This window comes from Microchirus variegatus (genome assembly GCF_963457635.1).
Source record: "Microchirus variegatus genome assembly, chromosome: 19".
Lineage (NCBI taxonomy): Eukaryota > Metazoa > Chordata > Actinopteri > Pleuronectiformes > Soleidae > Microchirus > Microchirus variegatus.
In genome coordinates, this window is record NC_139820.1 from 10,223,832 (window position 1) to 10,246,889 (window position 23,058).

General features: G+C 40.6%; 3 protein-coding genes across 6 annotated transcripts; 1 reads left to right on the forward strand and 2 right to left on the reverse strand.

The window, feature by feature from the left end:
- Positions 1-542: 542 nt before the first annotated feature.
- cUnh19orf53 (chromosome Un C19orf53 homolog) lies at positions 543-5,051 on the reverse strand. Of its 4 annotated transcripts, none has more exons than XM_083905800.1 (4): positions 4,921-5,051; positions 3,852-3,907; positions 3,594-3,777; positions 543-975 (listed from the first exon to the last, which is right to left on the reverse strand). In XM_083905800.1, exons 1-3 carry the CDS (start codon positions 5,009-5,011, stop codon positions 3,631-3,633), a joined length of 294 nt encoding a protein of 97 aa, XP_083761926.1. In that variant the 5' UTR covers positions 5,012-5,051; the 3' UTR covers positions 543-975; positions 3,594-3,630. The 4 variants fall into 4 exon arrangements, with proteins under 4 accessions (XP_083761926.1, XP_083761924.1, XP_083761925.1 ...); XM_083905798.1 differs by having other exon boundaries at positions 543-978; XM_083905799.1 differs by lacking the exon at positions 543-975 and adding an exon at positions 3,179-3,496.
- LOC310940789 (regulator of G-protein signaling 5) lies at positions 1,130-2,573 on the forward strand (the record flags this gene model as incomplete). Its single annotated transcript, XM_083905794.1, has 5 exons — positions 1,130-1,173; positions 1,258-1,314; positions 1,411-1,463; positions 2,169-2,332; positions 2,406-2,573. 5 exons carry the CDS (start codon positions 1,130-1,132, stop codon positions 2,571-2,573), a joined length of 486 nt encoding a protein of 161 aa, XP_083761920.1.
- A 5,952-nt stretch (positions 5,052-11,003) lies between the features above and the next one.
- On the reverse strand, positions 11,004-21,778 carry mri1 (methylthioribose-1-phosphate isomerase 1; the record flags this gene model as incomplete). Its single annotated transcript, XM_083905792.1, has 6 exons — positions 11,004-11,137; positions 14,002-14,226; positions 14,308-14,484; positions 14,567-14,736; positions 17,326-17,549; positions 21,647-21,778. The coding sequence occupies 6 exons, from the start codon at positions 21,776-21,778 to the stop codon at positions 11,004-11,006; spliced, it is 1,062 nt and encodes a 353-aa protein (XP_083761918.1).
- Positions 21,779-23,058: the final 1,280 nt, after the last annotated feature.

Below are 23,058 nucleotides of genomic sequence, written 5' to 3' on the forward strand. Positions count from 1 at the left end.
TGAACCGTGTGAAAATGTATCACCCACCGCGAGGACAGCCTCGTCACTCCCACCTTCCCCACTCCAGACAGCGCAGCTGCTGCTGATGAGCCGCTGCCTGCCTGGTGCAGCGTGGTAAATCAGTGAAAATTAAAATTTCTCCAAAAAATCAAGGATGCACACCATCGGTCCATGCTCAACCCATATCCAAAGTCTTAGGGCGAGCTGACTAACGGTCAGCGAGACATGCCTGTCACAGACAGACAGACAGACGCAACTTGCTTTATAGATAGATTAGTATTATGCATTCAATGGATAATGGTGATCATATGGATACTTGCAAGTGAGAAGTTGAAAATCAAATTTTGTTTACAATATTCTGCAATTGAATAGCATTTTTTCCAAAATGTCTTCCAGTCATTTGTCTCTAAAACACATAAAAACAAAGAATAACAAATAGAATAGAATAGAACACTGGGTTTTCGGACATGCTTGACAATATACTATAAATAAACATGGGAAAATAGTTCCCCAAAATAAGCCATTACACGTTTAAGTGCCATTTTTTATATTTTTATTGTGCTATAACATGATATTCAGTGGACAGCACTTACTGCAGAGCCACGTTAGTTTATAAAAGCCAATATAAACTCACTAATCAAAACAAAAAGGAGCTGGGGGAGAACAAGGGTTAAATATAATAACCACCTTCCCCTCTTCTTTTATCGTATCCATCATTTTCAAACTCACTCTTCCCGGCACCACCGTTATCTGACCCCTCGCTACACCTGTGCTCCCTCATCACTTCATTGTCCTGTGAAAAACACTTTTGATGCTCCGTGACCACACACAGTCGACGTCCTCTTGCTTTAATTTCCCCGTTCCACACGCTCGACTTGCTTTGCATGCGGGTGTCGACAGGCGAGCATGTACACACCACCCTCCCTGCTTCAGCTGCTTTCATCTTTTTTTTTTTTACAGCATCCATCTCTGCACCTGCTGGAAAAAGATCAGATTGGCACATGAGATAACATCCAGTGAAACCTATATAAGAGCAGCGGTGTGTTCCAGAGGAAAACCTCCTCCTGTAATTAATTACAACAAGAGATCTTCATTTTTTTTCCCTTTGCTGGGTTTGTAAGACGTCGTCATGTGTAAGGGACTTTCCTCCCTGCCGTCTTCATGTCTGGAGAGGTAAGTATTCATCAAGGTCATTATGTTCGGGTGTGGGAATACAAGTTTTTATGTCATTTCTTGTGTCCGTTTGTGTTTTTTCAGGGCAAAAGGGATGCGGGTGAAGTTGAGCCATCTGGCCGAGACGCACCACAAGCACAAGTAAACCTCGGACTGTCACCATCGTTTTAATATTACACAGGATGTTCCCACTCACAGTGACACTGAAATATTGACTGTGTCTGTCTCTGGTCTCAGGGTTCCGGACGGGAGAACTCCTCAGGACCTGGAGACTCTACTGAACCACAAAGGTAAGACTTTCTCTTTCCGTTATTTGTTGAATTCTGTTGCAAACAATATCATCTTTTCTGTTATTGAAACTTTCCTCCATATGCAAATATGTACAATAAGGCAAAAACAGCATTAAAGTGTAAATGTTTGCTTACATTACATCATCTATTTAAACAGAAAAATGCTGTAAAATGACTGTATGACTGTATTGTATTCACTAGATTTAATAAAATTAAGACTTCTTTTCATTATTGGTTTAGGTATTTGTTGCATATTTATTTCTGCTGGTCCTGGAACAGGCACACTTACATTACCCACTGATATTTACACTATTTTCTTGAGACATTATCCACAACAGCGAGGAAGAAAAAGCCGGAGAAGTTGACATTTTGGCTAAAATATTAGTGCTGGGCACGTTAACGCATGACGTGTTTCCATGACAACTGACAGGAAAAGATGCATGCGACGTCATGCCGCGGCAACAGAGTCCAGGCACCGTTTACCAGTTAGCGCTCCTACAGTGTGTGCCTCCGTTTTAAAAATGTTGCGTTACTTTAGAGACCCATCGGGAGTCACATAAACATGACGTCGCACGTCTCTTTTTCTGGTCAGTCGTCATGGAAACGCGCCATGCGTTAACGTTGACGCCGTTAACTTGCCCAGCACTATAAAACATTGATATGACCGAAGATGCTTGTGACCTGGTTCTTCCATCCTACCGTCAGGTGGTCTTCAAGCATTTCACGGGTTCCTGCGTTCAGAGTTCAGCGACGAGAACCTGGAGTTCTGGCTGGCCTGCGAGGACTATGAGGTTTCGCCTTCTAACCTGAAGAAGACCAAGGCCGGCAGCATCTACAGCCGGTTTATCAACCCTGACGCGCCGAAGGAGGTCAGTTATCGGACAGGGTAGAATTTATTGTCACTGCGGGGGAATCAATAACCTGCTTTCTCCCCCTCTCTAGGTAAACCTGGATGCTGAGACTCGTGAGGCTCTGCTGAGCATGATGGACTCTCCTTATCCTGAGATGTTCAAGAAGGCACAGCACACCATCTACACTCTGATGGCCAAAGACTCCTTCCCTCGTTTCCTGCGCTCTCATCACCGCATAGAGGCCATTAGGGCTTTTTAAAAAAAGGCAACATTTTATCACATCAATCCTGCTTCATAAGAAACTGCTGATGAATCTGTACTGCTGGACATGTTGATTGTATTTTATTATTTATTTAAGTAGCTTGTTTTGTGAGTGTTTATCATGTCATTTTTGTGCAGTTCGCAGTAACTGTTGACATAGAAACCTCATCTTTGTGAAGCCAAAGTGTAGGTGCAATATTTCCATATTAAAACAACTATTAAAACTGCTACACGCTTGTCTATACTCTGTATTTAATCTGGCAGTGATTTCTATGCCTCATATAAACCATTTTTCTTTTCTTGTTGTTCATAAAAAACAAGCCAAATGAACTATCCAAATTTTAGATTTTTAACATTTTAAGCCTTTTTTGCTCAGGTGTGTTTATATAGTTGGTGAAAATGAACCAGATTGCCTTGGTTGTATTAGAGAAAAGGATATAAGACACTCTTAATGCACATCCTTATAGCCCCTGTGTATATACTGTACATTTTAACATAGTAATGGAAAAAAGCAGGCGTGACTTGATGTGACAGATGTGGAAGACTTATCCAAATAAAACATAAATAAATAAAATCACATTACTGTGAATGATCAGACTGTAATTCAGTCATCCAAACTTTATTCCCAGGTCACATTTCCCAATATTTGCAGAAAATTACACTTAAAATGTGTTTAACACAACATTTCAAAATGATTCTCGACATTTTGATTGAATGTTGAAATCCTCTGAACAGTGACACAGCTGGACTGGAATAAAGTGAGTGTACAACTGGTATAAAAGTCACAAATCCATAATGGAAACTAATGCAAAACTGCAGCTCTTTACTACAGAATTACAAAAATACAGTGCAATGATTCTTGTATTAATTCCATTTTAAACATTACGTGGTGTGGCATGGCTGCTTATTTTGTGTCCATGTCTGTAGGGAGTGAAGCATTTCATCAAGAACTCATGTATTTTTGGAGTTCTTTTAAAGTCCGTTGTGTTGTAACACCATCACTTGTTGCAATACACACCTCTGTGATCTGCAGGTACGAGGCGGCGCATCCGATCCTATTTGGAGCTTGTTCCTGGTCGTGCAGTTCCTGGGTTGCCTTGACCCTCGGGTGCTTTAACCACACTCAGCCGCTTGTGGAGGGAGATGCTGGCCTTGTGAGTCACCTCCATCTCTATCTTGTTCCTGATGGCGACCTCCAGACCCTTCAGGAAACAGCATGTTAAGATAAGCACAAAAAACTGTGCCGCTGTCACTTTTCCTCTAACGTGTTCCTCACCTTCTGCAGTTTCTGCTGCTGAACCACTTGAGCCTTCTTTGGTGCAATGACTCTCCCTTTACAAAAGCAAAAAGAAATCAAATCGATCAAATTTCCAAATTGGATTACCAACTAAAACTATAAATACAACATAAGACACAGGCCTGAACTGTATAAAGGTGCCAAATAACAGCTCAGAGCGTTAACCGAAAACATATTATTTCCATTGTTACACTGACATCTATGCAATTAATCTTACATTCAAGAGATGCTGATTGAAAGTGTACTTAATGAAGTAGAGAATGAGAATATACTGTCATTTTGACAAGTTGCTTTGGGGCCGTTAAACCCAGTTTTCCGGTGGTTAACATAATTATCATTCGGTACACACAATGAATGTTTACACAATGAGATATGAAGTGACAGACGGGTAAATTAAAGCCCCAGCACGTGTGACCTTTGACCCATTTCGTCTGATACATCATGTGTCTACATATTTTATTTTGTCAGCACTTTAATTTGTAATGGTTTGCCCTTAATTTAAAACTATTCATGTGAGATTTATGTCCCCTTGTCCTGTTTGCACAAGGAAGAACCCCAACCTTGTTCAAAAAGCAATCAAATAACCTTTAAAGTTAAAATGACATTTTAAACAAGAAACTAAAAAAAACAAAAAAAACTTTACCTTCGGTACATTTTTAGACCAGTTTACTTGTAGTTTAGTAAAATCGTTTTAAAAAATAGTGGTACTTTTACTTGAGTAGAATATTTCAGTACTCTTTCCACCAGTCGGTCAGCACCAGCCTTAACTCGTACAGGGCCTTTTCTGTTGTGGCAGACATTAAGTTCTCATCCAAGCCTTAAAATGTGGAGAATAGCTGAACTAAATAGATATCTATTAATTATATTTATATGTGGCTCTAATATTTCAATGTAAACAACAACTTCTGTTCCCGCTGGACACTATAAACATCACACACAGAGGGGTCGTTAGCATACAGGTCACACGTGGATACTGAGCGACGGCACATTGTCTCCCACGTCTCCTCAGACACTCAAAAAATAACAAATAAAGATGTCTGCGTCATACCTCCTTTCTTTGGACCTTTCTGTTTGCTCTGGTGTTGTTTCTTGGAGCCTCCGGGCCGCTGGGCTTTAAACTTCTGCGAACCTTGAGCCATGTTTGCTACCCGGAAGTACACACTGTCTGGGTCACGCTGCGTCACGTTTTGTTCCGCACCCGGCAGCCTGGCTATGTTGCCCCCTACTGGTGTTAAAGCGTACTCTTTATTCATTCCTATGAATGGTTTCATTTCTACGAATGATAAATGTAGTTGTTATTTTGGGTAAATATCATATTCATAAAAACAAAGGAAAAAAACCAACATATAAATGTATATACAAATAGTTTCATATGCAAACCATTGTTTCCTTAACCTAAATGGAGTTTTGTAAATTGAAATAGTTTAAATAAAAAAATATTAAAACCCGTCATAGCTACTCGAATCACTTCCTATTGCTGTTTGAAGGAGACGAGCACAACACTTTTCAATGTGGTTTTTATTCAGTTTTTTTTATCTGTATTGACGTGAAAGAGAAATCTCTTGATTCATGACTGCACTTCACAGCATTATATTCATATACATAAATATGTGTATATATGTCCATATACATATGTATATATATATATACATATATATATAAACATATACATGTATATACACATACATATATATGTGCATATATGTGTATATAAACATACATATATACACACATATATGTATATATACATGTATACGTATATATGTAGATAAAATCAAAAATATAAAATCCAGTCTGAATTATTTCCACACGTTACAAACGCAAAATCAAGTGATTATCAACGATGACAATAACATATACTTGCACTTAAAGAGGCCATCTGAACAACACTCCTTCCATGGTCACTGCAGGTCGTCGTACTAATTGATGCAATAGAAATTATTATGGAAAACGATTTGGCGCCAGATTATTTGAGCATATATTTTTGATGATTTTACTGCTTCCTAACAAACGTGGGGTCGAATGAAAACAATGCAGCTGCAGAATTTAGGCAACTGTATTTTAGGATCGAGATAAAAACACAAGAGAGACGTGAATATTTATTTTTGTACTTTTCCTGCAATCTGTCAATCTGCACATTAAGCGCATATGTTGGTGCGTTTCAGCGTTTTTCAGTCCGTGTAGGCAGACGGAGAGGTAGTGCGTACGGTTGAGGAGGCCTCCCCAGTGTTGTGTACTAATGGCCTAGTCACTAGGAGTCACAATGTCATGAAATCAAAACAGCAGACCACAGTCAAACAGTTATATTATAATCGTGAGCTTACAGACAAACAAAGTCTCAGATATAATCACGTGCCAGGCTGGTGTGACGGCCACACAGTTGCTACATGTATCCTTAAACTCTACCAAAAAAAGGGTCTTTTCGTGCTTGTGTGTGTGTGTGTGACACCGACCGGCATCTTTGAGAGTTGAGGTTTAACGGGTGATCGGTGAAGGTGAGAAGAGGAAGCTTATATAAACAGCTTTTTAGAGATAATATGGGCGATGATTACGGCAATTATCTACAACACTAAGCAACATCCTCCATCCCTGGACCCCTCAGTGGCGCTGTACATCAGAAAGGTGGATTTGTGTATCTGCCAGAAAGTGATAAAGTCAACATAGGTGTCGTTTGTGTGTCATGTGATCAAACCTCTAAAATCAGACAGATTAAATTGGGACATTCCAATGCTCCCCGACGACATTAAAGGTCCAGCGTGTAAACGTAGTTACTTGACATTTACATGCACAGTTTAAGTCATAGTCCGACTAAGACGGGCAACCGGACAATGGGTCAATCGCAGAACACCAAGTCCGACTCCAGTCTGACTAAGCTTTACGCAGGAGGAACCGGACTATGAATCGCACTGTCCAGGTATGTTAGTCCGACTAAAGGCTTGCTTGATTTTAGTCAGACTAAACTAAACTTTTATTGGTACGCATACAGAACAAACCGAAAACATGTATGTCGTTTTGAATTTGAAGTTTTAAGTGTGACTGAAGTTTAGTCTGACTAAGACTAGCTCCATTTTAGTCGGACTATCGTGATGGTGACTCAAAGGAGTTTGACAGTTGTTTTAGAAATGCTAAATGGAACGCATACAGAACAAACCGAAAACATGTATGTCGTTTTAAAATAAAGCAGACTTAAGTTTTTAGTGGGACTGAAGTTTAGTCTGACTAAGACTAGCTCGATTTAAGTCGGCGCGTTTATATGGCATTAAGAAAGCTGACTTATTGCCTTAGTCGGACTAAAATTGGACTTTTAACAAGCATGTACACACACTGAGTGATTACACACTGGACCTTTAACTAGTGAAGAGGAGTATACCAGAAATACCACAAGGAGCTGTTGGGAGTAAGAGATGCATTGTGGGTAATGTAAGCACAGAGTGATTTCTGAGGATCCGTTTCTGGAACTTGTGGATCCTGTCGGAAGCAATTTATCAAATACAGATTAAAATTTACAATAACTGATGATTTTACTAATTATCATACGTTTATTTGATTTTATACTTGCACACAGATATAGAACGATTACAAACCAGGATATGGTGGGTTTACATGTCACAGTAGTACGGAGGGGGAGGGGGGATATGGAACACGTTTTACTCAAAACAGAGACGAGAGTGTAAGTAAATTCACTGCCTGAGATTTTTTTTAATTTATTTATTTATTTCCCCCCCGGGTCTCATTGAGCTTGATGAGATGGAGGCGTGGCTACATGACACTGGTCAGGGTGTAGGAGAGGACTGTGGGCACATGACTACAGGAACTCTGCACACACACACACACACAAAAACATACGTATGACAGTGTTTATAACAGTCTACTACTAACGGGGAAAATGCAACGCTTTCGTGACAAGACGTTGATTTTCGACGACGGAGAATGTGGGGACCGCAATACTGATAGTAATCACAATCACTGGATCTGTAAAAGCAAAACAGAAAATCCAACAAAAAAAAAACTTAAAAAGGTGCCATATGTGAGAATGTGGCCAAAAACGGTTACTACATTCAAATTCAAAATACCGAGGTCTTTTAGGTTTCGTTTTCTGACGTAACTGGCAACCCGTGGTTGCTCGGCAGCTGGGACTCTACTGACCGCAATGATTGGTAGACGCCGGTAGGTGGCGCCACATGGCAAAACATGATTTAAAAACATAAACATGATTTGCAGTCTGCAAAATATATTTTTTTAATGCAAATATTTTGTCTGTACTGTTGTTGTTGGTGAGTTCAGTTTGTTATATGAACATTATTCCTGAGTCTCTGTGACATATTAGGAGGATTTTATGGCCAGTTGCTTTAGATTTATTACATAATGCACCTTTAATATCACATCAATATTTAAGCAATCACACTCAGTTAAGTTGAAATTGTCATGTGACCAGACTGTAAAAAAGGGATGCAGCAAATCAAGAGCTATATGGATTTATTCTAAGAAAAAAAAGCATGTATTTGGATCTATTTTAATTATTTAATGTTATATTATTTGTATGTTTTTGGCTACATACACATAGTGCCGTGTTTTAGTTTTTAGCACTATTTGAATTTTTCAACATCAGTGGCATTGATCGTTTTATTGTAACAACAACAACAACCTCTTACAATTACAAACACGGACTGAAAAAAAAGCATGCATGGTTGGTATTTTTCATAGACAACAACAACAACCCAAAAACGTTTATAGCTTTTAAGCACGAGATGAAAATTATAAGACCAGACATTATGAGGTTCATCTCCTTCTTATTCTCCGGTTTTCAACCTGATTTTGGATATTCTCAGTTAAAGAAAACGATTGGGGGACTAGAACATGTCCATAATGTCCACGGCCCTGACCACGTTAAGCCCACCGGACTCAGGAATGACCAATCCGGGTATACTGCGCAGAAAAAAACGCAAGGAAACGCCTAAATATTTCGGATAAAACTTTGACAACAATATCACTCGGCTGTTGAAGTTTCCCCTTAACTCTTTTTGAGCAGCGCAGTAGAAATACATTCTGAACTGAGCACAGAAGGCAATAAGTGACTGAAGTCCACCAATCACAGCAGGCTCATCATCTGAGTTGAATGGTACATTCTGACTGCTGGTGGAACTCACCGTTCACCACCATGATTTTTTTTCTCTACAGTATGGAATAAAAGGACAATTCCCATCGATCTTAAAGGAATAGTTCACCCCTGAATAAAGCGTCTGTTCACGCAGGAAGTATCCGTGTGCTAAACTGAACGCCATGACTTAAATTGTGCATCCGTCGGTCCTGCAAATATTTAAAATCATAAAAAACAAAAAACTTAATTAATTTTTTCATGCTTTTTCCCCAATGTTGTCTACAAGATGTGACCTATAAACACACAGGATGTCCATATAAGGAGTTGTGTATTATTCCCACAGCAATTACCCACTGATCTGTGCCGTGTGAGCAATAAGGGTTAAGAAAAGTCCAGAATCTGGATCTGTATCCCCAAAATCTAATTCCTTATAGGGCTATAACGTACTACACCCCCAGAATACTTGCTTGAAATGAATCAAAATTTAGATTTTTATCTGCAGGCTGCCATTTTTTACGACAGTTCTGATGCAAATTGAAGGCTACGTAGATTTTGGGGGTGAACTATCATTTCAAGTGAAACCGCACAAAAATCGTCCCGTGCGGCGTGGCGAACATCAACGCCGTGCCGATGTGATTCTGGTTACACAGGTTTGAGAACACGAGGAGTATGACAAGGGTGGAAACATAAATAAAAAGTGAGGTATATGTACAGCCATGTTTTCGTCACAGGCTTCAGCTGACAAACGATAAAATTCTATTTTTTTTCCCCCAAAATTTTACGATTAAAAAACGTGTGAAAGAAACATCTATGAGCTATAAATTTGGATTTTTCTTTTTTTCCCCCCACTACAAAAGATTATGACATAGAGAACTACGGAACTTAAATGTTAATATAACATTTCTGATGTCAAATTTATTTTTAAAATAACCACATATTTGGTTAAAATAGCAGTAGAGTTTACTAGCAGGGGGGTTTGTTTTCTACATATATACATCTTACCAGCAAGGACGCGCATATTTACAAATGGGTAGCAGCATTTTTAGAAACCATGGCGAATCAAAAATCACTACTAAATGAAAGTCAGTCAAGCCGAAGCCTATTGTTTGTTTGTTTGTTTGTTGAAGAACCCCTGAAAAAACTACCTCAGTAATGACATGAAAACTCGGGAAGAGGATTAGGGCCACACAGGGAGTTCTGACATTAAAAATCTGAAATTCTGAGATTTAAAGTCAGAATTCTGAGAATAAAGCCAGAATTCTGACTTTAAATCTCAGAATTTCAGACTTTGTTCTCAGAATTCTGAGTTTAAACTCAAAATTCTAACTTTAAAACTCAGAATTCTGGCTTTATTCTCAAAATTCTGAGTTTAAACTCAGAATTCTGACTTTAAAACTCAGAATTTCAGACTTTAAATGTCAGAATTTGTGGCTTTGTTGTCAGAATTCTGAGTTTAAACTCAAAATTTCTGACTTTAAATCTCATAATTCCGGATTTATTCTCAGAATTCTAGATTTAAACTCAGAATTCTCACTTTAAAACTCAGAATTCTGACTTTAAATCTCAGGATTTCTGACTTTAAACTCAGAATTTTGACTTTAAAACTCAGAATTCATTAAAACTCCAAATTTCGGACAGTCAGAACTCAAATATTTTTTTCCTGTGTGGCCCTAATCCCCTTCCGTATAAAAACAGTCTGCCAAATAGAATTTAAGAAAGAGAGTCCAGTTCAGAGTGAATGGGGGAGGGGGGATGTAGATGATGTGTGATGGAGACACCTCACAAAAGACGGATGAAAGAGAACAGGGTGTGTGTGTGTGTGTGTGTGTGTGCTCGACTACAGTGAAGCATTTGTGTATGTGTGGTCGAGTAAAAGACTGATGTGTCGTCATCTCCGTGCACCACTGACGTGTAACAGTGACTGTGCCTTTATCAAAATTTAATTACAACAACCATGACCCATTGCGTGTGTGTGTGTGTGTGATGTTAAGGTGCAGTGGTGCACACGGACCAGCAGGAGGTACTGAGCGGCTCTAAAGGGCAGTGAGGCGGCCGGTGAGCGCGGCCTGGAGCTCAGAGGGGAGGAAGACTCCCAGCTCCGTGATGATGCCTCCTGTGATGAGCTGGTGAGGAGTCACGTCAAACGCCGGGTTCCAGACATCGATACCTGCAGTAAACAGTCGGAGGGTGAACGTGAGGTGGTCAAAACAAGATTAAGCAGTCTGCAAAAGTGAAACGGCACACATTCATTTTGTATTAAATTGGTAATCCATGTTTTAAAACACAATCTTCTACTTCCTCCAAATGACTAGTATTAATTAGTGGTGGGAACGTTAGCGGCGGAGACGTTAATGCACACAAGACACGCTTGACGCCATGTTTACGTGGTAGACAGACATAGGTCTGGTGGCGATTTCTGCCACCAGACCTGGTGCATCTTTTAATGACGTCATCCGCTTTTACCCGTCCACGCTGTGCGGCAAACACCCTCGAGTTGTGCTAGCGGACGGATTTTGTCATTGTGTTGATCGAGAGACCCCTGGTGGCAGAAATGACACACTGTGCCTTTAAATTATAGCTCATACAGTATTTTTCCATATATAATACTGTATATACTGTGAGCACACTCAGTGAAATTCAATGAATGTTTATTATAAATCAGCTGCCGACACTGACACGAGGTATTAGTCGGTGTCCAGTGTGACAGGAAAGTTAAGGAGAGACAAAAGTAAGACACTGCTCTCCACCTCTCCTGGAGCTTGTGTGCTCATTAAATGACTGTGCTTTAATTACTGCAATGTCACTTTATACCTCTTTTTTTCCACCCACCTGGCAACATAATTATTGCCTAAAGACCTAAATTCAACTCTCACCTAAAAGTCACACGCCTGACGTGCACACATACAAACTCAAGTCTGTGAACTCAAGGAACAGGAAGTCGGTCTTTGAGACCTCTGAGACACAAGTGTGTGTGTGTACATAAACATATATATAAATACACATATATACATATACATGTATATATGTATACATACATTTACAAATATACATACATATATATAAATATATATTTATACGTATATGTATATACGTGGGTATACATATATGCATGTATATGTATATATAAACACACATATATACACATATATATATAAAAACATATATTTACACATATATATATAAATACACATATATACACATATATACACACACACATGTAAATATATAAATATGCATATACATAAACGTATATATACATATGTATATTATATACATATATACATATATATATATACACATACATATATACACACATATATACACGTGTGTGTATATGCACATATAATATATATGCATATGTGTGTGTGTGTATACTGTATATATATATATATATATATATATATATATATATATAAATATTTTGACTTGTACTGGCTGACTCTTTTAGACACTTCCATTTCTTCGCTATATTTTAAACAAATGTCTTTATCGTGAATCCCTCTGGACACCTTTATGCACATGTGGGGCGATATTTGCGTAGTGTTCAAGAAACAAATCTTTTAAAAACAACAACAACAACAACAACAAAAAATTCTCAAGCACAAAGTGTTTTCTGCAATCGGAGCGTCTCACTTCACTAACCGCACGATGTCTCTGCGCAGGTAATGTGATTTTCACTAAGTGCCGTCGTCCGTGCTTTATATAACATCTGCAGCCTTGCACCTTCTTTCACTTAAGCACTTAAACTCCACGTGACTTCAACTGAAGTCAGAGGGTGCAAAGCGTCGGGGGGGCTGAGGTCAGACACTGAAAACAGGCTGCAAATATCAAATCACTGGGTATATCTGGGTTGAAGCTGCTAATAAAAAGCATTCCCGTTGTGCAAATTCAAAAACTATGGACTGGCGATCTGTCCAGGGTGTGACCCCGCTTTTCGCCCTATGTCAGCTGAGATTGGCACAGTACCCCATGCAACCTTCATGTGGAGGATAAAGGGGTAGAAGATGATGGATGGATACCGGAAAACAGAGAAATAGAGCTTTGCGCCCATTTACTAGGCGCGGAACGACCGTGACGATCACGGACAAGATTCACCGGCGCGCCGCACATTTGTGACGTCATCTTCTCAGTACCGTAATTCCTAAAACGGTCGAATAACTGCCAGATATCAAGTTAAAGTTATCTTGGAAAAAGGGGCAGAAAGAATCTCACTCATCGAACATTTTTTGACAATTCTTCAGCCATGAAATCTCAATAAACCCAGGCGGCCTGACAATCATGATGGTCATCATGCATACATATGTGTATATGTATATACATATACACATATGTATGTATACGCATATACAGTATGTGTGTATATATACATACACATATATACATATATATACACACACATATATACATATATATACACACATATATATATACATATACACACACATATATATATACATATACACACACATATATATATATATACATATACACACATATACATATACACACATATACACACATATATATATACATATACACACACACATATATATATATATACATATACACATGCACATATATACATATACACATATATATATACATATACACATACACATATATATATACATATACACATACACATATATATACATATATATGCACACACACACATATATACATATATATGCACACTCACACATATATACATATATATGCACACACACACACGTATATATATACACACATATACATATATAAATATATATACATACATACGATATACACATATATATAAATATATATATATACATACACACATGGTATACACACACATATATACATATAGTATACTCGTATACATATACACACATATATACATATACACACACATATAATATTATTAATTATATATACTGTATATACATACATACATACATATATACCCTGATCTTCCACATATATATGTACATAAAAATGTTATTGTTTCCTCCCCCAGAACAAGAACCACTCACGTCCCCCACGTCTTACCCTTTGCTGCTATGGGGACTCCGTTTATACTGGTGAGCTCCTCAGGGGGCCGCACTTCGATGATGATGTCTCTGCCGCTCTCCAGGCTCAAGTCGCACGACGTGCTGGGCGCAGCCACGTAGAAGGGGATCCCGTGGTGCTTTGCGGCGATCGCCAGCTGGTACGTGCCCACCTTGTTGGCTGTGTCCCCGTTGGCGACCACCCTGTCTGCACCCACCACCACAGCTGAGAGAGAAAGAGAGGAGAGGGAGAAAACATTTAGGAGATACATTAACACAAAAGAAATATTGTAAGAGTGACACAAACCTGTGATGTCCATTTCTCTCATGGTGAGCGCCGCCATGCTGTCCGTGATAAGCGTCGCGGGGATTCCCTCCGCCACCGCCTCATACGCCGTCAGTCTGGATCCCTGGTTGTACGGCCTCGTCTCTGTGCAGTACACGCGCTTCAGCCTCCCCAGCGCGTGGAGGCTTCGCACCACGCCTACGCACAAAACACAGCCGCTCGTTTACAGCGCCAGCAATATTTATTCAACAGTCGCACCTCAGTCGCACTTCAGTCTCACCCAGCGCGGTCCCATATCCAGCTGTGGCTAGTGAGCCGGTGTTGCAGTGCGTGAGGATGGTCACAGAGTCCCGCGGGACGCCGGACAGGATGTGCTGGGCGCCGTTGTTGCCGATCTTCCGGTTGTCGTTGACGTCGCGCTCCAGCATGTCTTCGATCCAGGCAATGACGCTGTAGAGAGGAGGGACATTTGGAAGATCGTACTTTTCCACGGCCACGTTCAAGTATTTCGCAGACATTTTCAAGGTTTATATGAAATACATAAACACACATTTTTAACCATTGAAAAAGAGGGTTTGTACGGGTATCCTTGAAAGAGCATGATACCCGTACATTAACTCTGCTCTCACTTCAATCCAGTTCCTACAGGACAATATTGAGTAACTATGTAAGCCTCCACATCCCTCATGTGTGCACTAGAACCGGTTTTAATCTCCGAGGCAACTTTTAAATGGAACAAACTGCCATTTAAAAGGTTTCCTTACCTGATGTGTTCCTCCATTTTGGACTTGTAAATAATCTATCCCCCCCCCACACACACACACTTTCTTTGGTATTTGGTACATCACCCATTCCTCTGCTTCAGTTTCATTTTGGCAGTCGGTGCTGAGACGATGCAGACACCGTACCAGTCTGTTGTATATTTACTATTCCACGGTAAAAAATATCCTAAGCAACAGTTAATGACTCATCCATTTTGGAGCACTGCACTACTTTTTTCTTTAGCTTCACAGTTTCATCCTAACATTCACAGCCTACGATAAGAAGAAGAAGAAGAGAGAAAACCAGGATCAATAGAACTTTTTTTTTCCATTCATACCGATCTTAACTGTAGTTATATTCTGGTATCAGTTCCTGTTCTGACACTGGTGATTTAGTGCCGTTTTCACACCTAATAGTCTGATAGATATGGGTTCAACTGGGGGTTAGCAACTTTCACCCAGTCCGAGTTCCCTTACACACTTTTCGTACTTTAGCGTAATGAACCGATGGCCATGGAGCCCATAGAAAGAGTGGTGACCCAGGGGGGAAAAGCCCTCCTGGTGATTCTGGTGGACCGGGGATGGCTACGGTGGCCCTGAGGTGAAAAACACAAATGCAAATCAAAAAACGCAAAACCAAAAACACTAAAGCAAATCACAAGACGCAAAACCAAAAACATTTGCATTTGTGTTTTTTGATTTGCGTTTATGTTTTGTGATTTGCGTTTGTGTTTTGCACCTCAGGGCCACCGTAGATGGCTGTCCCAATACGTGAAAAGCAGAGAGACGGACAGCAATTTTGAGACCAATGTAAGCGATGTCACAAAATCCAATGGCGGAAAGTTCTTATTTACAACTGTTGCTAGACAGTGGACACAGCACTCGTTGACTTCCTGCTTTATTCACTGAGTATTTTGGTTGATATCGGGCTCAGCCGTTCGTTCTACACGTGTGTATGTTCTGGTTGTGTTTACCAACAATACCCTGCGTTGTAGTCCGCTTCCTGCATTTGGTTCGCTTGAAGCGAACCGAGAGCTACGTTTTTTAGGTGAACCAGAGTTCGGTTGCACGTTCACACCTTCCCCAAAACAAACCGGGGAACTTTCCGAACAAACGAACTAGGGTTTGAATAAGAAGCAGTTTTATCCACATAATTATCGTCTGTATTTCTTAACTACGGAAGAGGATAAGGGCCAAACAGGAAAAAAATATTTGAGTTTTGACTTTAAAGTCAGAATTCTGAGTTTGAAGTCAGAACTCAAATAATTGCAGAATAAAGTCAGAATTCTGAGAATAAAGTCAGAATTCTGAGTTTAAAGTCAGAACTCAAATATTTGGAGAATAAAGTCAGAATATTGAGTTTAAAGTCAGATCTCAAATATTCGGAGAATAAAGTCAGAATTCTGAGAATAAAGTCAGAACTCAAATAATCGGAGAATAAAGTCAGAATTCTGAGTTTTAAAGTCAGAAATTCTGAGTTTAAAATCAGAACTCAAATATTCAGAGAATAAAGTCAGAATTCTGAGTTTTAAAGTCAGAACTTGAATATTTTTTTCCTATGTGGCCCTAATCCTCATCCGTACTTAAACCCTGATTTTCTAGACAAAAGGACAAGATTCTCATACAACACATCATCACATCAGTACGTGATAGTTTTATAATCCTGATAAAAACACGTCGCGGGACTGTTTCTTGTCACACTGCCATTTAATTTGCAGCGTTGCTTCAGGTGTACGGGCTTCCCGGTTCTCACTTGACGGGCGTCCCGATAACTTTCACAGTTTCACAAGACACTGTGGGCTGGTGCTGAAGCTGGGGCATGCGGGAGCTGCAGGTATTCTTAGGTAACGGCACCTCATTAGCATAGCATGAGCGGAGATTACATCACATTTGCACTCTTGACTGATGACACAGAAGCAGCTGATGTGCTGGTTTGTTTGCCGGTAATGAGTCTGTGGGCTTTAATGTCGCCCTGTGGAGGAAATAATAGTTTTAGCGGATGCGCAAATACAGATCCCCTACAGTCAGCGCCGTAAACAATGCGTTAACGACGACTCGTCTGGAACAGAAAGCAGTGAGCACCTCTCATTCAGAGAGCGAGGTGATTAATAGAAGTGTTTTAATATTTTTACACTGAAAACCGACCCAAAAATTCCACTAAAGAACATGGGAATCCATTCAAAAAAAAGAACTGATCCAGAGCCTCACGCTTCAGCCTACGGCAGTATCCAGACATCATCAATATGACATTTAGATACTCTTACTCGAACCAGCTCACCTTTCCCGAAGCTGCTCCGAGTTCTTCTCCATGCTCTCGTTCTCGGCAAACTCCATCAGCTCGCGGGCGGCGCGGCCCATGTTGACCGCGGTGGGCCTGGCTGAGGTCAGGTGACACAGAGACTCCCTGATGAAGGTCACAGGGTCGTCCCCGCCAACGCCGGCCCGCAGCTCCACAGCCAGGCTGAGGCAACCCACGATGGCTATGGCGGGGGCACCGCGTACCTGAGAGACAAAAGAAGGACGGTTGGGATCATGGTTAGAATTTGGCTAGATCAATTGATGGGGGTTGGGAAATTGTCCATTCCTTGACTTTGACGGGGAAAAACATCACGAGGTCAAGGAAAGATGACAAGGTCTGTTATTTAGGACGTAGGAAAAGGTTAATCATGGGCCACACCGTTGGCATAGTGGTTCACGCTCTTGCCTTAGCAGCAAGAAGACCTGGGTTTGAGCCTCGGTTGGAACAAGGGCCTTTCTGCATGGTGTTTGCATGTTCTCCCCCGTGTGTGCATGGGTTTTCTGCAGGTTCTCCGGCTTCCAAAAACATGCAGATTTGGGGATTAGCTAAATTGGTCACTCGAAATTGACGGTAGGTGCGGGACAGTGTTTCGCTCAGATGGTAGAACACCCGACCTGCCCCATGTGAGGCTATCTCCAATCCCGCGTCGAGTGGCCCAATCCCAAAAAAATATACTTTAAAGGTGCATTATGTCATAAATCTAAAGCAACTGGCCATAAAATCCTCCTTATATACAAAAATATTTGCATTAGAAAAAATCTTTATCGCACCGCAAAGTTTGTTTATGTTTTGAAATTATGCTTTGGCATGACGCGCCATCTACCGCCGTCTACCAATCATAGCAGTCGGTAGAGTCTCAGCTTCCTGAGAAACCATGGGTTGCCAGTTACGTAGCTACCATTGAAATGAAACGAAAGGAAACCTAAAAGACCTCGGTATGAATGTCAAAAACGCTAAGAGTTTGCGGCAAAGCGAGGGTCTATATAGGACATGCTTTTGAACCGTGGAGAGAGTTTAAAGCTGAGAGGAATTTCATAGCGGATGCATAATGTAGCCTTTAAATTGAATGGAAGAAAACACAGGAAGGTTTTCTTCGTCTCTCGGATTGAGACACTCCTTAGGTTTATTATATTAAAGTTACAAAGATTACAACGGTTCAACGAAAGCATGGTTTACCCAATGCCTTGCTTGGGCATACTCTATCTGGTGTTGTCTCTTCAGTAGGGATGTGAATCTTTGGGTGGCTCACGATTCGATTCCGATTCTTAGGGTCACTATTCGATTCAAAATCGATTCTCGATTCAACCGATTCGATTCAAACGAATCTCGATTCAAAAACTGATACAATGCATAGTGTGTTAAGGCAAATTATGGCATCAAAACAATACAGTTTGTATAAGATAATGTGATAATGTGATCACACAAAGGCAAACTTAAGACAAAAGTTAACATTTATTCATTCAAAACAAATAAAAACTTACTTCCTGTACAAAAAAATAACTTGCGTAAATAAAAGCTTAGCCTAGCTGCCTTTTTCTCCCACAAGTTACAAAAATAAAATGTACACAAATAACACAAACTGGTGTTTTGTGTGGTTTTTCAAAAGTTCCAAGTTTATGAATCGATATAGAATCGTGGATGATGTGTCACTTCCTCACACTCAACATAGACATACATACTTGTGTACAAACAGTCAATGAGTATGCCCACCCACATGTGCAGATTGACTCAATCAGTCCAATCATCTCCAGACCTGGGACCGAAGTCTCCTCCAACAATGAACGTGTTGATCACCTTTTGTCTCCGACAAGACTCCGATGATTTACTTAAATTCGGCTGGAGTCTCTTCCTTCCTCCTTCTTTTACAATTGATAGTAGTCGTTGACTCCCTTTGTTTTCCAGAGACCGACTGTTACAGCAGAAGGCAAAGGGCAGATCACAGGCAACCCTAGGTTGGACAATATTGGTGCAACCTCTAATGTTCGGTGAGATATGATTTCTTACATGACCGTAGGTGTGAGAGCGAATGGTTTATTTGTCTCTATATGTGACCCTGCGATGGACTGGCGAACTGTCCACGGCGTACCCCGCCTATCGCGATACTTCAGCTGAAATAGGCACAGCACCCCCTGCTGGAGGATAAAACGGTAGATGATGGCTGGAAAAGACAATCATGAAGAGAATCTGGCAAGTATGCGACGTCATTCAACGCTGATTGGGTATTTGGCATGAATTGTCAAATTCCGGCAACCAAACTCGTTCAACTAGTAACCATTTGAAACCCTGAAGGTCTGTGTAAAAATCTCGATCGACTGGTTTCTTCCGACTTTCACTTGGGAGCAAAAATCCAACTCAACTCGACCGACGCCTGCCGCTATAACCATCAATATCAAATTCAATATAAATGTTAAACATTTTTTGGCCATATCATCCAGCAGCTGTACTGGAGTCATTTCTCACTCTGTCCCATTAGACTCCATTGATATCATGACATCACACCCCTGCTTATGGTTCATTCACACAGGTTTGCACAGCTATTCTTCTGAGGACACTTCCATTCATTTGGACAGCTTATACCAGGGGTCTGCAACCTGAGGCTCTAGAGCAGGGGTGTCCAACTCCTTTTCACTAAAGGGCCACATCAGCATAATGGTTACCCTCAAAGGGCCAGATGCAACTGTCATACAGAATAAATGTAACTACTCCGTAACATATTGCTAAATAACTTTCTGTATTTATTACTTATTCAAGTTACAAATATGATGCATTATAGATGTAACCCGGTCACTCGTCGCATGGCGCATATACAATGATATAATGTGATCTACGCAATCGCCATGCATTGTGGGAAATGTAGTTTATGGTCAACGCATGCCTTAAAGCAGCATAGACCTATTTTAACACAGGTTAAAGGTGCCATATGTAAGAATGTGGCCAAAAACGGTTACTACATTCAAATTCAAAATACCAAGGTCTTTTAGGTTTCGTTTTCCAACGTAACTGGCAACCCGTGGTTGCTCGGCAGCTGAGACTCTACTGACTGCAATGATTGGTAGACGGCGGTAGGTGACGCCACATGCCAACACATGATTTCAAAAACATAAACATGATTTGCAGTCTGCAAAATATTTTTTTTAATGCAAATATTTTTGGCTGCACTGTTGTTGTTGGTGAGTTCAGTTTGTTATATGAACATTATTCCTGAGTCTCTGTGACATATTAGGAGGATTTTATGGCCAGTTGCTTTAGATTTATTACATAATGCACCTTTAATATAAGCCACATGTGTCAAACTCAAGGCCCGGGGGCCAGATGTGGCCAGCAACGTCATTTTATGTGGTCCAGCGAGTGATGACTTGGTCTTGAAAATCGGTGTTAAAATAGGTCTATGCTGCTTCAAGGCGTGCGTTGACCATAAACTACATTTCCCACAATGCATGGCGATCGTGTTAGCCACAAATCGACAGCACCGCCACTAGATCGGAGTGTATCATTGTATATGCATCATGCGACGAGAGAAATTGAATAAGTAATAAATACAGAAAGTTATTTAGCAATATGTTACGGAGTAGTTACCTTTATTTTACATTATATTTGGTTACATTTATTCTGTATGACAGTTACATCTGGCCCTTTGAGGGTAACCGTTATGCTGATGTGGCCCTTGGATTCAAACTGTCGCCCTGAGCATGACCAGTTTTCTGCCTCGCCACGACCAGGCTTTGGTCCTTCTGATCCTGACAATAAAAACACATGTTGTCCACTGTTGCCAAACTTAATCTCTGTCCATGCATGCAGCAGCAACCCCCCAACCCCCTCAGTGTGTGCGGACTCCATGCAATGAAGGTGGAAGTGAGTGCAGCACCAGAAAAACCAGAAGGCGAACAAAAACCTGAGCAAAGGTCATTAATAATTCATCAATAATCTCTCCCAAAGAAAGAAAGAGCAGGAGGAAGAGAGCAAGGGAGGAGGATGTGGGGGTTATATTTGACGGCTTGGTGGCTGTGTGTGCTGAGACCCAGCTGATAATATGAATCGAGGATTTGATGGAGGGGTGTGGGGGGGATACATGTTGGATCTGCTGGTGCATCCAAAACTGTGATAGAGGCCGACACGCAGGGGCGCACACAAAGAACACAAAGACCACAGAGAGACAAAAACACATGCACGACGACAGGGGCGCATGCACGAGCTGCAGCTCAAAGACCCGGGTAAACGACACCGGGGGAGGAGGAGAGAAAGCGAGAGAAAAGGATGTTTGGAGGAGGAGATGGAGAGGAGGAGGAGAGAGCTCCCTTACCTTCATGGACTTGATGGCCTCGTAGGCGTCCTGCACAGTGCGGATCTCATCGTACGCGGTCTGGTGAGGCAGCAGTAGCTGGTTGAGGACCTGCAGAGACCCGGCCCGGTAGCGGATCGATTCCAGCGTCATGACCGAAGAACGAGTCGGGATAGTGGGGGAAAGTGGGAGGGGAGGAGGGGAGGAGGAGGAGGAGGAGGAGGGGGGGGATCACGGACGGACCGGTTGCGGTCGCGCACACACGCACGCACTCACTCCTCTTTCTCTCTCACACACACACTTTCACACTCTCTCTGAGCGGAAACACGCGGAAGTCACCGTGGTCTCGAAGAGGAAGAGCAGCACGTCTTGCTGTGTTGAACGAAAGGGTGAAGAAGAAGAGGAGGAGGTGGTGGAGGAGTGAGGGAAGAACCCTTTACTGACAGATAAGTAGGGAAGCAGACACGGAACCACGTGTTCACACGAGCAGGAAGCCGCCGCCTCGCTGACCACGCCCACCGAAGTCTCGCGGGTTGTCCATCATGACTCCCGTTTTCCTGTGTGTGTGTGTGCTCATCCTGTACAGAAGAAGCAAGGAAATAGTAGAGCATATAGTGAATTAAGTTATATGCATAATAAAGTATATCAATAATAGAAGACATTAAAATACTATATAATAAATCTAAATGAAACTAAGCTGTGCAAAAAAACAATTGAAACTGTGCAAAAAAAACAATTGAAACTGTGCAAAAAAAACAATTGAAATTGTGCAAAGAAACAACTGAAACTGTGTAAAGAAGCAACTGAAACTGTGTAAAGAAACAATTGAAACTGTGTAAAGAAGCAACTGAAACTGTGTAAAGAAGCAACTGAAACTGTGTAAAGAAACAATTGAAATTGTGCAAATAAACAACTGAAATTGTGCAAAGAAGTAATTGAAATTGTGCAAAGACTCAATTGAAACTGTGCAAAAAAACCAATTGAAATGGTGCAAAAAACAACTGAAATTGTGCAAAAAACAATTGAAATGGTGCAAAGAAACAATTGAAATTGTGCAAAGAAACAATATAATAGTTTTGGATTTTAAATAGTTTATAGAGCTTAGGTTTGCTAGTTTTTATTGTTTAAATTTAGTTTTGTATATTAGTTTTATAAACATTTTTAGTAGCCAGGTGAAAGATGCAAAAAGTTTATAATAAGTATTGTGTCATAAAAAAAAACAATATGTGAAAGGTAAAAATACACAGACTAAAGACATGCAGTAATAATAATAATAATAATAAACCCTCATAAGAGACTCAGAAGCTCAATTTAAGGAAAAACAAGAGCAAAAAAAACCAGAATTATCGCCTTATGTCCCACATTTTAAACAAAAACACATTAAAAAACATCTTATTATGAATGAAAATACAACAAAATTGCCCAGCAGCGAA

What these genes read in the sequence shown, in the direction of transcription:
- cUnh19orf53 (XM_083905800.1), bottom strand. Translation starts at nt 5,011, where the DNA reads ATGGCTCAAGGTTCGCAGAAGTTTAAAGCCCAGCGGCCCGGAGGCTCC. An exon ending in GAAAGGTCCAAAGAAAGGAG is followed by an intron (nt 3,908 to 4,920) that starts GTATGACGCAGA and finishes GCTTTTGTAAAG; the next exon opens with GGAGAGTCATTGCACCAAAG. An exon ending in AGCAGCAGAAACTGCAGAAG is followed by an intron (nt 3,778 to 3,851) that starts GTGAGGAACACG and finishes TGTTTCCTGAAG; the next exon opens with GGTCTGGAGGTCGCCATCAG.